General features: G+C 37.6%; 1 protein-coding gene across 1 annotated transcript; it reads left to right on the top strand.

Moving 5' to 3' along the window:
* Positions 1-9,010: 9,010 nt before the first annotated feature.
* Positions 9,011-9,553, top strand: LOC124909638. Its single transcript, XM_047450301.1, has one exon. It carries the CDS (start codon positions 9,011-9,013, stop codon positions 9,551-9,553), a length of 543 nt encoding a protein of 180 aa, XP_047306257.1.
* Positions 9,554-14,939: the final 5,386 nt, after the last annotated feature.

Genomic DNA, 14,939 nt, shown 5'->3' with positions numbered 1-14,939 from the left:
ACTGCCTTGAATTTCAACCAGATGATTTTGAATCAATCACATTACCTCCATAACCTCTATTTGATTATCAAGATTGATCTGTCTTTCAAGGCTCATCATTTCAGATTGTCGACTGAAGAGTTTCTTTTCAAACCTTCCAAAATTCGTATTGGAGACTTCAACCTCGTACGTCTTTTTCTTCAATGTTAGCTCCAACTCATTATGAGTTTTAACAAGATCAGCAAAATTATTCTTGTCTTCCGTCTGGGCCTTCATAATTTTCGTCATGTTAGATTGCATAACTGCCACATTTTTCTAGAGTGTTGATAACAATGTTGACATCGACTTAATGAGCTTTGTACCATTAACCGAAGATCCTTCATTCGATGAATTCTCTTGCGATTCTGCTGCAACGATCTGAATAGGGCTGAAGTTGGTATGAACTTGCATGGAATGCTCAGGTTCATCCTTCTCTGATTCACTATCAGATTTATCTTTTTTTCTTCTTCCAGCTCCTTCTCTGCCCTATTAATCCTTTCGAGTAAGTTCCCTGAACTGTGATAAGGATTAAGAATGTTCTCATAAACATTAGCAACATTGATATTGGGAAATGGTAGAGGCTTGAAAGTTTGAGCATTTTGATCTTGTTCCCCCTCAGATGAGGAACTCTTCTCAGCTTCTTTGTCTTTTGAGGGTTCTTCCTCTGATCTGACAACCTCAGGCTGACTGACTTCAACCTTTTTTTCTTAAGATCCCTCTGTTCTGACGATAGGAGATTATACTGCTTCTTCTTCTTCTTGAGTTACAAGAGCTTGAACAAGCTCTTCAACAACTTCTCTTTCTTTCGATATAAGAGCTTGAACAGGCTCTTGAATAACTTCTTCTTCTTCTCTAGATGGGTTCGATTGAATAGGTTCCTCGGCTTGCTCAACAGAGGGTTGAGCCCAGTGTTCTAAATGGCGGTCGAGGCGGCCGCCTAGGCGGCGCCTAGGCGGTAGGCGGTCCAATACCGCTCCGCCTATACATGAGGCGGTCAGATTATTTAATTATTTATTATTTTGAATTAATTAATTACTAATATGAATATATATATATATATATATCAATATAAAAAACTCTTTGAAATGACTCTTTACATTCCAATTCATTTATCTTCTTCTTTTTCGTTTCTTATCTCATTCACCTCACCTCCTTGATCATTTACATATTCTTCGATCATCTAATCATCTTTCTCTTCTTCAGCTCGTTTACATACTTATTTTTGTTAAATGTTACTATGTTAGAGAATATAAATTTGACTTTTTAGTAAAATGATAATTATAGAACATCTTTATTATATTTATATTCAACCGCCTAGGCACCGCTTAGGCACCGCCTAGGCACCCGAGGCAGTAGGCAGTCACTTACCGCTCCGCCACCGCCTACCGCCGTTTAGAACACTGGTTGAGCCATTAGACGACTTTCTTCTGCAGAAAAACTTCCAAGTTCAATTAAATGAGCAGCAGCTTGCTCATCTTTATCTGCAGCAGCATCATTAGATAGGTCCATTCGTTCATCTTCATCTAAGGAACTACCGAATGGGCTAGCTCCTGAACAACTTGCTCCATCCACGTACCGTGTAACCACTAAGATATAGTCTTCCATGATCTCGTCCAATCTTTTTTTCAAGGCTTTTGCTTCTGCTTCAGCACCTCTCTCAATGGGATTGAAGTTGGCTTTTCTGGCCTGGAGAATAGGAAAGAGAGCTCTTCCTCTCAAATTTGCTTCCACCAGATCTTTTCTCTTAAGGGCTTCATACACTTCTAAAGTCTTAGCCCACTTCAAGACCCTTTTCTCATTTTTTACAAGCTGCAACCATTGACTTGTTATACCTTTACCTTTGATGACTCAGGTGTACTTGATAGACATTCTGTTCAGTACCCAAGTATTGAAGATCTCTATCTTCTCAGCAGCAGCCTTGGCCTGATCCATCATGAGGTCAATAATACAGGTTGCCTCAGAAACTTCCTCGTCAGCATTTGTTACAACATATTTTCCTTTTTCGATCACTTCGGTGGGCATTGGAAAGGGTCGTGGTTCTCCAAAGACAATTCCAGCGGATTGTCTTGCAGAACGCATGATTTCATGAGCAGTCAAAGGCTTTACGAAAAGTTCTGGTGTAGGTTCGGCTAGAACAATCTTTCCACTCACCAGAGACTCTATTGGGACAATGTTTGGAAAGTGAGGCAGTTCTAATAACATAGACTTTGCCTTCTCAAGTTCACCGTCAGCAGCTGAAGTGAGAGCAACACCCTGCTCTGGTTAAGTACGATCAGTAGCACCCGCGGCTACAATATCAGGTTGATTAACAGTAGATGCAATCCTGTCAAGAATTTCAGTAGATGGACCAACTGGCTCAACAGTTGGCCCGACAACAGATTCCTTAATAGGAAAAAGATCAGACTTTTCTTGTTCCATCTCAGGAACATTAAATTTGGGCACATTGGCCAGGGATTGGGAAAAGATTACATTCGATGACGCTTTCAACGATTTAGACGCACGAGGCGCCTTTGACTTTTCACCTTTAGAAACAGATGACCTTGATGATCTTCGCAACTGACTAGCAGCCGGAGACAGGTGAGACATGAGAATGGTGGCAAGTTCGACTAGACCTTGCCTGACTCTAGAATCAACAATTCCAGAATCCTTATTCGATGAGCTCTTAAGGCTGGTAGAGCTAGCCTCAGACTCGTTCACTGTCTTGGTTCATTTGGCTCTTGTAGACAAGACAGAAGCCGCTAGATGTTTAGATCGGGTAACAGACCTTCCTGTTGTCTGTTGACATGAGGCTCCCGAAAGAGACTCTTTGTGGTTCTTCATTCTAACTAGGGTGTTAGCAACTGTGAAGACAGTGTACACCCTGGTTGGGTTGATAGGTTCAGAATCTTCCATCGGGACCCCTAAATGCTCCAATAAACGACTTATTTGAGCAGCAAAGTTTATGCTCTCCTTGTTCTCCTGGTTGATTGAAAAGCAAAGGCTCTAGAACAGCGTTGAGGCAAAGTTGACCTGAATCCCCTTTGAGATGGCAGACATATACTGAAACTGATCTTGACTGTAGAGATTGAATGACCCTTCCTTCCCCTGAAGCGCTTTTGCCACCACATCATTAAGTAAAATGAACTGTGGTTTTAGAGCCTTCTTACTCCCATTAAGTCGAATCGCCGAGCCGTCGGCAGAAAAGACCGTCTTCATTTCCTCAGTCACTGCCGCTGACAGATGTCGGTTGAACGTATGCCCTTCTGATGGAAGTTCAAAGAACTCCACATATACCGCCTCGTTGAAGGAGATTTTGTTTCATTTATAGTTGCTATAATAGAATCACTCACCATTATTGCAGACTTAAAGAACTCCCTCACTTCCTTCTCATGGAAGATGAACGACCCTCCCAGATACTTTCCCAGACCTGAATACTCAAGGGATCTAAACATTTCGACCACCTCATACTGATCGAACGTGTAAACGGAAGGAAAGTCCACCTGCAAAGTATAGTGACCAAACATGATTCTCTTGTTTCCCATTTTTCAGAAGAATATGAACGGACACACAAAGAACGAGGATTTTTGAGAGAGAAAAAATTAGAGAAATCTAGGGTTCTTAGAAATCTTTGAGTGAGAAAAAGTTTTTAATCTCATGCAAAACTGTCCTTATATAGACTACCAAGAGTCACATAGGATAACCGTCGTTTTTCCTAGGGGTATGGCCCATCAATTAATTTTTAGACGTCTTTTCCAAAAAGTCATTATTATAATGAGGGTATATTAGTCACTCTCTCTTAATATTGAAAGACACGTGTCTTCATGTTATTTGGAGATGACTGTTTTTATGTTTGAGCGGGAAAATTAGATAACTTCTCACATGGGACAACTGTCCTTGATCAGTCTAATACACACGTAGTTAGACGTTTTTCTTACTTCACCCATCTATGACAACTAAACGTTATTAGACGCATGGGTCTGTTAGACGCAAGCGTCTAATTACGTGTCATACATATACGTCTAATGTTTATTAGACGAGTACGTCTAATTACGCATGAACATCACGTATTAGACGTGTGTTTGGTTAGACGTGAGCATCCACTTGCTCTTGACGTAAAATGTCTAACATCTATTAGACGTGTACGTCTAACCGTGCAGGTTTTAAACCAAAATATATAGAATTAGATGTATAAGTTGTGAGCAAAAATACGTCTAAGTACATGCCTCTTCTTTTAGACGACCTCGTCTAATAGACTGATTAAGACCTTTCGTCTGAGAGTATCTTTATTTTCAAAATAATTTCTTCCTCTCATTTTATGCATGTATAGGCTGAATAAACAGAACAAAAGAAAACAGTTAATCATCTGAAGTGGCAAGTGCCATTGTTGATCTTATGAGATGTATACTCAAAAGATTATTCTCATTGCTTCCTTCCTCCAGCCCTCCTGCATCACCTACATAAGAAACTATTTACAAACTTTGGTACCCATATTCAATTGGGTCCTTGATCAATTAGTCCCTTAGGAATCCATATCTAAGATATTCTAATGGATTTCCCATTTTGTGTTGTGATTAATGCGTATGATTTTGACTTGGCAGATGACTTCTTTCTAGCCACTGGTCCCTTAGTTTTTGAAGAAGACTTTCTTTTAAAACTCCTTGACTTTGAGTCAGGTTTTAGGTTGTCAGACCAGTTAGCCGCGTCTAACTTATTTTTTAGTCGGCTAACGGTCGGTGGAACATAAATTATTTCATTCTTGAAGGCTACTTCTTCATGAATGTGATCAGATTCAATATTAGTCAGACTTCCTTTAACAAAGCTTATTGGCTTAAGCTTGTTATTCAATGAGTTTGACTTTTTGCACGACATGTTTGAGTCATTGCCATCAAATCCTAGACCAGATTTAGACCTAGCAGGTTTTAACATGATGATCTGATATTTGACAGCTTCTCCAGACCTTGTCCATGCACTGACAACGTAGTTTAATCTCTTGTTTTCAACAGAAATAGTTTGAATCTGTTCTTTGAGCATCTCATTCTGAGATGAGATCTCTACAAATTTCTTTTCAAAAACATTTGATTCAAAACTTTGAGGTGAAACTGGTTGAGACACTTCAAGTGATGATTTTGTTTTATTTAGGGATTCTGCTAGTTTTCTGTACTATATGACCATGTCATCTAGTGCAGCTACTAGTTCTTCCCTTGAAAACTTTTCAGAAGAGAAGTTAAATACCTCAGTTTCCTGAGTCTCTTCTTCGTCTTCTCTTTCCATGAAGTAAGCCACTTCTTCGTCATCACTATCCCTGGATGAGAAGGAAGAGTCAGGGATGCTTCGTCTGTTCTTTCCATCTCCTGCCATAAGAGCCTTCAGCTCCTTTTCATCATCTTTCTTATCTTCACGCTTAGGCTTCTGGCATTCTGATTGATAATGATCTGCAATGCCACAGTTATAACATTTAACATTAGCCTTATATTTCTTATTATCATTGAAATTTGAAGAGCTTGAGTTAGAGTTTCTCTTCTTCATGAAGTCGCCAAACTTCTTCACGAAGAGAGACATGGCATCGCTGCTCAGTTGCTGCGCCGCCATCTTCACATCAGAATCTTCTAGTGGCTCTTCAGCAGTCACCAATGCTTTGGCAATGATAATGGATGTGGATTGATTTTCTTCAATCCTACAGTTCAACTCGAACTCGTAGGCCTTGAGATCAGCAAACAAGTCGAAGAGAGAGATCTTGTTGAGATCTTTGGATTCCCTCATAACCATCGTCTTTATATCCCATTCCCTCGGAAGAGCATGCATGACCTTAATAGCAAGATCCCTGTTGTTATAGGTCTTGCCAAGGATAGATAAGGAGGAGACAATCTGACTGAATCTGGTGTCGAACTCGTTCTTTATTTCACCAGGACGCATCTTGAAACTTTCAAACTATTGAGTGGAAACCATGATTTTGTTTTCCTTGGTTTGCTCATTACCCTCACACAGTTTGGTGAGTCTGTCCCATACCTCTTTAGCAGTATCACACTCGATAATGTAGTTGAACATGCTATCATCGAGACATCTGTACAGAACATCAAGAGCCATGTTGTTGAGATTGTTCTTCCTCTTTTCTTCACTGGTCCATTCGGATTTCTCTTTATCGATCTTGATAGGACCATCTGTGAGGACACTCCACATGTCGTCATGGAGAGAAGAAAGATGAGCATGGACTCTCTTCTTCCACACGATATAATTTTCCCTCGAGAAAGTGGGAATAGCGGTAGCACTGGCATCTTTGGTTATGGTCGACATTCTTCGAAAAGCTTGAGAACAGAAACAAAGCTTTAATACCAATGGATAGGATCGGCGTAATCGATAGAGACGGGGTCTGACTATTGATGACGACTTCGGAAAAACGATTTGATAAAAATCATGTTAAGTATTTAAATCACTTTCTATTCTGCGCAACCTCTTGCAAACTCTTGAAGGATTCAAGTGCGGAAATGTTTGCTTGAGTTTGAAGCTAAGAACAAGAATGAAAATATGACAGAAAGAAACAACACAACAGTTTGTTTATGGATGTTTGGAGTTAACTCTCCTACGTCACCCTTTCTTCCAACCACCGGAAGGATTCACTAAACTTTCAACGAATCAAATACAGTTGCACTACTAGCTCATTGTTGAATAGAACAGGCTCTGTTCAACTTACAATATGAAGAATATCACTCAGCTAATACAGTGTTTTGATTATGACTCTCTCTTGATTAATACACAGTAAAAGCAAGAAAACAACTGATAGTTAGATAGAATAATCTAAGTATCAATATATCGATGATTCTTCCGTTGTCCTTGAGGATCTTTAAATAGGAGCATGTACAAATGATCGAATCTTCATAATGACACGTGGCGAGCTTCCATTGGAACGCCTCCATAGTACACAGTAGACTCTGAGCACTAGGATCGTGGCCATACCAATCTGGTAGTGCGCCAAATATTCTTCAAGGATATTCCTGGAAAAACAAGTAATGGGAAGAATATTTGCTTACGTGGCATTAATCAATTGGTTGTAACTGGCTATCGTACTAATCTTCACGGGAAAGTGGAGTAGGAGTAGCGCATAACTAGTTGATCGTGGGTAGACGGGTGCTAGCTTCAAGCAACGGCTTAAGCCTAACATTAGACGTATTTCACTTAGACGACCTCGTCTAATGAAATTAGACGTCCCCGTCTAATGGCATCATCAATTAGACCACTTGGTCTAATGGGATTATACTTCACGTCTAATTACAAATCACTTCAGACTAGTCTGAAGGAGTTAGACTACTAGTCTAACTTTCATTAGTTAGACTACACGTCTAACTTCCATTAGTTAGATTGCACGTCTAACTCATATATCCCCTTAGACTAATCTGAAGGAGTTAGACTATACGTTTAACTCTCACTAGTTAGACTGCACGTCTAACACCGCTAGTTAGACTGCACGTCTAGCTTCGCTAGTTAGACTGCACGTCTAGCTTCGCTAGTTAGACTGCACGTCTAACTTTCATTAATTAGACTACATGTCTAACTTCCATTAGTTAGACTGCATGTCTAACACCGCTTAGTTAGACTGCACGTCTAACTTCGCTAGTTAGATTGCACGTCTAACTCCGCTAGTTAGACAGCACGTCTAACTCCGCTAGTTAGACTGCACGTCTAACTCCGCTAGTTAGACTACACGTCTAACTTCCATTAGTTAGACTGCACGTCTAACTTCCATTAGTTAGACTGCACGTCTAACACCTCTTAGTGAGACTGCACGTCTAACTTCGTGCTTCTAAAGCAAAATCGGTCTAATGAATCTCATTAAGACCAAGTCTAATATAACCTGTTTTTAATACACCTGCACCAAAAACAATTAGACGCATAGATTGAGTTTTAAATATACATTCATCATCCAAATTCCAATAGTCAAACTACTTTTACACTCAGTCAAAATAATTTGACCCAACACAATATCTCTAGCTCGTTCTTCGCAAGTGAATACGTCAAGCACACACGTTATAATAAATGTTGAGAGATAACTATTTGTATTATTGCATAAACTATTAATTTGTGTAAGTTGAACAAAACGTTGTCTATTTAACAAGAGAGTGTGATAGCTAGAAGTTCAGACATGCATTTGTTAAGACTTCTGATCTGAGTGGGTTTGTGTAGAGGCTATACAAATCAAAGTCTTCTTGTTAAATCTTTCTAAAACAAAAGAAGGGGTGACATATGAGTTTTATCTCCTAACATCTATAAAATCTTGTATTTTTTTTTCGTTACTTTATTCTGCCTTATATCTGCCACTTCAAATTCCGCAAGCATTTTCCACACTTGAAACCGTTCAAGAGCTTGTTAAGATTTGTTAAAGAATAGAAATAGATTTTCAGTCCTTAATAGGATTAAAATCGCATTTAAAGTGAAAAATAGAACAACAATATTCAACCCCCCTTCTATTGTTGTATTCGATTCTAACAAGTGGTATCAGAACATGGTTTTCTATTCTTAAGATGCTACAAATATCCAAAACACGTCTTACCTAAACAAGATCCCAATGTTCTCAAAGGAAGATTATGATGACTAGAAGATCAGGATGCAAGCACATCTGGTAACACAAAATGATGATATATGGTATGTCATCATAGATGGTTCCATGAAGATTTTGAAGGTCAACATAGCCACAAATACTACTAAAGGTGATCCTGAGATGAAGGAGAAGCCCATATACGAGTGGACTACTGAAGATAAGAGGAAAACCAACCTCGACAATATGGCTAAAGATATTCTCTACAAAACTCTAGACAAGAACATGTTCAACAAGATCAAGTCAAGTTCTACTACCAAAGAAATCTCGGAGAAGCTGACTCAATTGTGTGAAGGCAACGACCAAACAATTGAAAATAAGCTGATGGTTGCCACATAGAAGTTCAACAACATCAACATGTGTCTGAGTGAGACTATGACTGAGTTCGACGAAGGATTCAACAGCATGATCATTGAGCTCTGAACCATGAGAAAGATATATAGCAATAGAGAAGTTATTATCAAAGCTATGAGAGCTTTGCCCAGAAAATGTGATATCAAGACGATGACCATGAGGAAATCCAATGACCTCAACAAGATCGAGTTGTATGATCACTTTATCGATCTGAACACCTATGAGTTTGAGATAAACTCAAGGAATGAGGAGAGACCGTCCACCTCCATCACAACACAAGAATTGGTGACTACTAAAGAGCCACCTTCTTCGACATCTGCGAAGTCTGCTGAACAGATCAACGACGACGCAATGTCACTATTTATCAAGAAGTTTGGAAAATTCATGAGGAAGAATCATTCTAACTCTAATTCAAATAGAAACAATTATAAAAATGAGTCTAATGATAACTTAAGATGTTTTAATTGTGACAAACTAGGTCATTTCAAGACTGATTGCAAAAAACCCAAAATGGATGACAAGAAGACTTTCGAGAGGAAGAACAAGAAAGAACAGAAAGCTCTACTGGGTGAGGAAAGCAAGAGAAAATGGGCTGAAAGCACAAATTCGGTCTAGGATTTGTTAAGGGAAATCCAACTAAGTCCAACAACATGTTGAATCCAATAAAAGGCAAGCTTAATCCCATAAGTTTCATCAAGGGAAACTGGCACTCGAACTAATCAAAGTTGTGATAACTTGACTTTGAAAGATGAAATTAAATATTTTAAGTCGATTAACCAAAAGTCAAGTTGTCTTAAGCCCAAAAATAAGGAAGCCAACTTGTATAGAAAGCAAAAACCTGACAGAAAACCAGGAATGTTTTTTTTTTATCAAAAATCATCTTCTAAAGTCAAAAGATCATCAGCAGGCTAGAAGACATCTAGCGATTCTAAAACATACGCACTATTAACAACGCAAAACAAAAGATCCATAAAAATAACTCAAATATGGATCCTCAATGGACTAATTAACCATGGACCCAAATGAATATGGGTACCAAAGATGTCAATGTATATATGTGTAGGTAAATCAGGACAGCTGTCTAGAAGACTCTGTTGGTATCTGGACAGTGGTTGCTCAAGGCACATGACAAGCAACAACCGGCTACTGACAGAAATATCAAAGTGCACTAGACCAAAACTAACTTTCGGTGACAACAATAAAGGTAAAACCGTGGATAAGGGTAAAATTGTCCACGGTAACTTTATTGTTAAAAATGTGATGTTAGTAGAAAACTTATGCTACAACTTAATCAGTATAAGTCAAATGTGTGATAATGGGTACAAAGTAGAATGTCAAAAGCATGCATGTCTTGTTAGAGATCAGTAAGGGAACACTCTGCTGATAGGAAGTAGAATAATAAATTCCTATAAAATGAACTGGAAGAATAAATCATCTGATCTTATATGCATGATAGCCAAAAATGATCAAAATTGGTTGTTAGGATCGAGATCGCTGATAGTGGACCGGAGTCTGGCTAAAGGAAATCGCTTACAACAACAAACACCGACTGACACTAATCCGGTTAGAGATTAGAGTCGTTCTTAACACTATGCAGGTTGTCACAGACTCTTGAACTGATTTCAAGGGCGGAAATGTCTGTTTCAACCTGAAGCAAACACACACGATTCAGTTAAGGAAGGTAATGTAGAGAATTCGGTTGAAGTGAAGTGAAATCGGTTCAGTGAGAATAAGTATATGAAATGATTCGGTTCGGTTGGAATGGGAGGAAAGCCGGTTCAGTTAGTTTAGTGACAGAAAGTAAATAAAGAACACAAACAGATTTTTATGGATGTTCGGAGCAAACTCTCCTACATCACCCCTTCTTCTCAAACAGTGAGAAGGATATTCACTAATGGAATATTCAATAACACAATACGATCGAGTCTTATTTACTGCTCGTCGTTCACTTTACAACACTCACACAGTGATGTAATACACTTTTTCAACGAAATTTTTACTGTTTGCAACTATTTCGCTTTGATTAAGAGAACTGTATAAATTTTTTATGTTGTTCGATCAGCTCTCGCTCATGTATCTTTCTTCAATGCTTTGGCTTCCTTTTATATAGGAAATATGACAACGGTCATATTTCTCACTCTTCAGTTGATTGGTCATAGGTAACCGAGCCGGTCAGAGTAGGTAGATTTGCTTTTTGTACACATGGCAGCCATGCATGAGGCGGCCGCTTGCACCGTGAAGATTGCTTGTGAGCTTGGATAAAATCTGCAATCATTAAATTGCCGCATGCCTTATCTCAAAACCTTCTTTTGCATATTTCCAAGATATATTCATTACGTCATCTTTAGATTATTCATAACTTTGAATAATCTTTCCATTGGCTTTAAGATCTTCAATGCGTTGAGCCATCCGAACATTATCAGTTAGCACTTTAGCCGGGTTTGAATTTGAGCCGATCAGGTTTAACTTTGAATGTGTTTGAGCCGATTCTGTTTAACCGAGAGGATAGACCAAGTTGAGCATGTCGGTTTGGCCGATCTTGTTGATAGATTTAGCCAATTCGGTTGAAGTTGTCCCTGCACATATGGTTAAAGATTGATTAAGTTCTTTAGATAGTTATTTTTCATTTAATAAATTGACTATCTTGATTTTTCTAACATTGGTTATGGCATGAAAGATTTAATCACCTAAATTTTAAAATAATAAATAATATCTATTCAAAATATCTTGTAACTGATATTCCTAAATTGAAATTTAATAAAGATAAGGTCTACCTAGTTTGATAAATGGGCAAACATGTTAGATCAACTTTTAAAAACAAAAGAAATATTCAATGTGGTATGTGTTTAGAATTACTTCACATGGACCTATTTTGTTCAATTCTAGTAATTAGTTTAGGGGAATGAGATATACTTTAGTTATAATTGATGATTACTCAAGGTTTACTTGTGCAGTATTTCTAGTATCTAAGGATCGAACTGGTGTTAACTTTATTAAAATTCTTAGAAGACTACAAAATGAAAAACTATTAAGCATTATAAAAATTAGAAGTGATAGAGGAACTGGATTTACAAACATGAATTTGTCTTCTTTCCTTGAGAAATCTGGTATTAGACATGAGTTGTCTAGTGCCAGAACTCCATAGAAAAATGGTATTGCTGAAAGGAGGAACGTAACACTAAAAGAAGTAGCTCGTTCAATGCTATCTGATTCCGGTGTATCTCAAAAACATTGGGCATAAGCTATTAATATAGCAAGCTATACTCAAAATAGATCAATGATTAATAAACGACTTAATAAAACACCTTATGAAATTTATTATGGCAATGTTCCTAAATTATCATACTTTAGGATATTCGGCTGTAAGTGTTTTATTCATAACAATGGCAAAACTCATCTGACTACTTTTGATGCCAAAGCAGATGTTGATATTATGTTAGGTTACTCTTCAGCCAGTCAATAAACAAACTCTAAATGTTGAAGAATCAACTCATGTAGTATTTGATGAATCTGTTGAAAATAACTCTAATGAAATTATTGAAGTGTCTAACAGTTTAGGAGTAATTAATCTCCAATATGATAGTGATGATGAAGTTCAGTTCAACATAAACAATCCGTCTGATCAGCCAAAAACCTGGTTGATGTTCAACCAGACAGCTAGACTGGAAGTCAATATGCAATTGATAGTCTGGATATTGCTAGAATAGCTAATCAGATAGCTGATCCTCTAGGACTGAACTTCAGATGGAACAGAAACCACCTACCAGAATTAATCATAGGTAATCTAGCTGAACCTCTTAGGATCAAAAACCAACTAATTGATGAATATGCAAATTCTGCTTTTATCTCTTAGATCGAGCCTAAGAAAGTAGATGAAGTATTGCTTGATCTAGTTTGGATCAAAGTAATACAAGAAGAACTAAACCAATTTGAAAGAAACAAAGTTTGACATCTAATTCCAAGACCAGATAATCAATTTGTTATTGGGACTAGATGGGTTTTTAGAAATAGTCTAATTGAAGATGATATAGTTATGAGAAATAAAGCTAGGCTACTAGCTTAAGGATATAGATAGGAGGAAGAAATTGACTTCGAGGAGTCATTTTCCCCTATAACCAGATTAAAAGCTATTAGAATCTTCCTAGCTTATGCTGTTTTAATTTTTTTTAAAGTATATCAAATGGACATTAAAAGTGCTTTTCTTAACGACATACTAAATGAAGATGTTTATGTTGAACAACCCATTGGTTTTTAAAATCATTCTCTGCCTCATCATGTTTTCAAGTTAGATAAAGTTTTATATGGTCTTAAGCAAGCTCCTAGAGCTTGGTATGACACACTATCAACATTCTTATTTGAGCATGATTTTATTATTGGCACAGTAGATAAAACATTTTTCAGATTTGTTAAAGATTCACATATACTACTTGTACAAATTTATGTGGATGACATCATATTTGGATCAACTAACCCCAAACTATGTGAAAAGTTTTCTAAGTTGATGTAGGACAAATTTGAGATGAGCATGATGGGTGAGCTGACATTCTCCTTGGACTTCAAGTTAGGCAACTTGAAACTGTAATCTTCATAAATCAAGCGAAGAATACAAAGGAATTACTGAAGAAATTCGGTATGGAGAAATGCTCAACTGCCTCAACTCCCATGATTTCATCAAGCAAACTAGATAAAGATGAAGGCGGTCAGGATGTTGATATCACAGCTTATCGAGGGTCATTGGCTCATTGCTCTATTTGACAAACCAGCCGACCAGACATATTGTTTGTTGTCGGCGTCTGTGGAAGAGTTCAGACTAATACTAAACAATCTCATTACATAACTGCTAAACGTATTTTGAAATATCTGAAGGGAACTCAATTTGTTGGACTGTGGTATCCGAAGGATTATAGTTTCAACTTAATTAGTTACTCTGATGCAGACTATGCAGTTGTAAGATTGATAGGAAAAGCACTAGTGGAACGTGTCAGTTCCTTAGTGATCGTCTGATCTCTTGTTTCAACAAGAAGTAGAAGTCTATTGCCACTTCAACAACATAAGCAAAATATCTTACTATAGGAAACTATCGTGCTCAGCTGCTGTGGATTCAACAACAGCTGGGGGACTTTGGCATTCAGGAAGACGAGTCGTCAATCTTCTGTGACAAGACTAGTGCCATAGAGATCATATATAATCCGGTGTTGCATTTGAGGACAAAGCATATCGACAACCGACTCCACTTCATCCGAGACCATGTAGTGTAGAAGCACGTTCGACTGTAATACGTGCCCACCGATCAACAAATGGATGCCATCTTCACAAAGCCACTCCCCGAGATTAAGTTTTTTTACTTTAAAAATATTTTAGGTCTTCTAGAGATAAATTAAGTAATGATGCATAAAATTAGGGGGAATTTTCGGTCAGCTGATAAGCCAGACATGTTGAAACAACTGTCTTCAACCATGTTGAAAGAAGAGTCAGCTGATGACATTGTACATCAGATGAGGCTGTGCATAAGAAACTTCTAATTTCAGCAAAGTAATGACACTCAACTAAAATACAAGGTATGCAGACATGACATTCAGTGAGCTGTCTTAGTGAGCATCATACGACTACTCTTCAAATGAGTGGAACAACTTTTCGATCTTATCCATATGCTATCATTTCATCTCCCTTTGGATAATGAACGGTCACATTTTTAAATTAGATTTTTAAAATAAATATATATATATATATTTTAAATAAATAACATGAAGATACGTGACTATCATATTATATATATGTGACCAACATATCTAAACGTCTCACATTTCAAAAGGCGATTCATATTCTCCCTCTCTCTTGCGATTTCATATTTCCTCTTGTGATTTGAAACCCTAAATATCTTTCTCCTCATTCTCTGAAATTTTGAGCATCACAAATGGCTTCCTTCTCACAAAACATCTTGTAGGTGAATTTCGAATCTATCTACGCTTTGAGGATCCCAAAGATACTAGAGATGTTTTGA

The sequence above is a fragment of the Impatiens glandulifera genome, chromosome 7, assembly GCF_907164915.1.
Source record: "Impatiens glandulifera chromosome 7, dImpGla2.1, whole genome shotgun sequence".
NCBI classification, from domain to species: Eukaryota; Viridiplantae; Streptophyta; class Magnoliopsida; order Ericales; family Balsaminaceae; genus Impatiens; species Impatiens glandulifera.
Note: the sequence above shows the minus strand (reverse complement) of the source record. Positions and strands in the feature narration are given on the sequence as shown.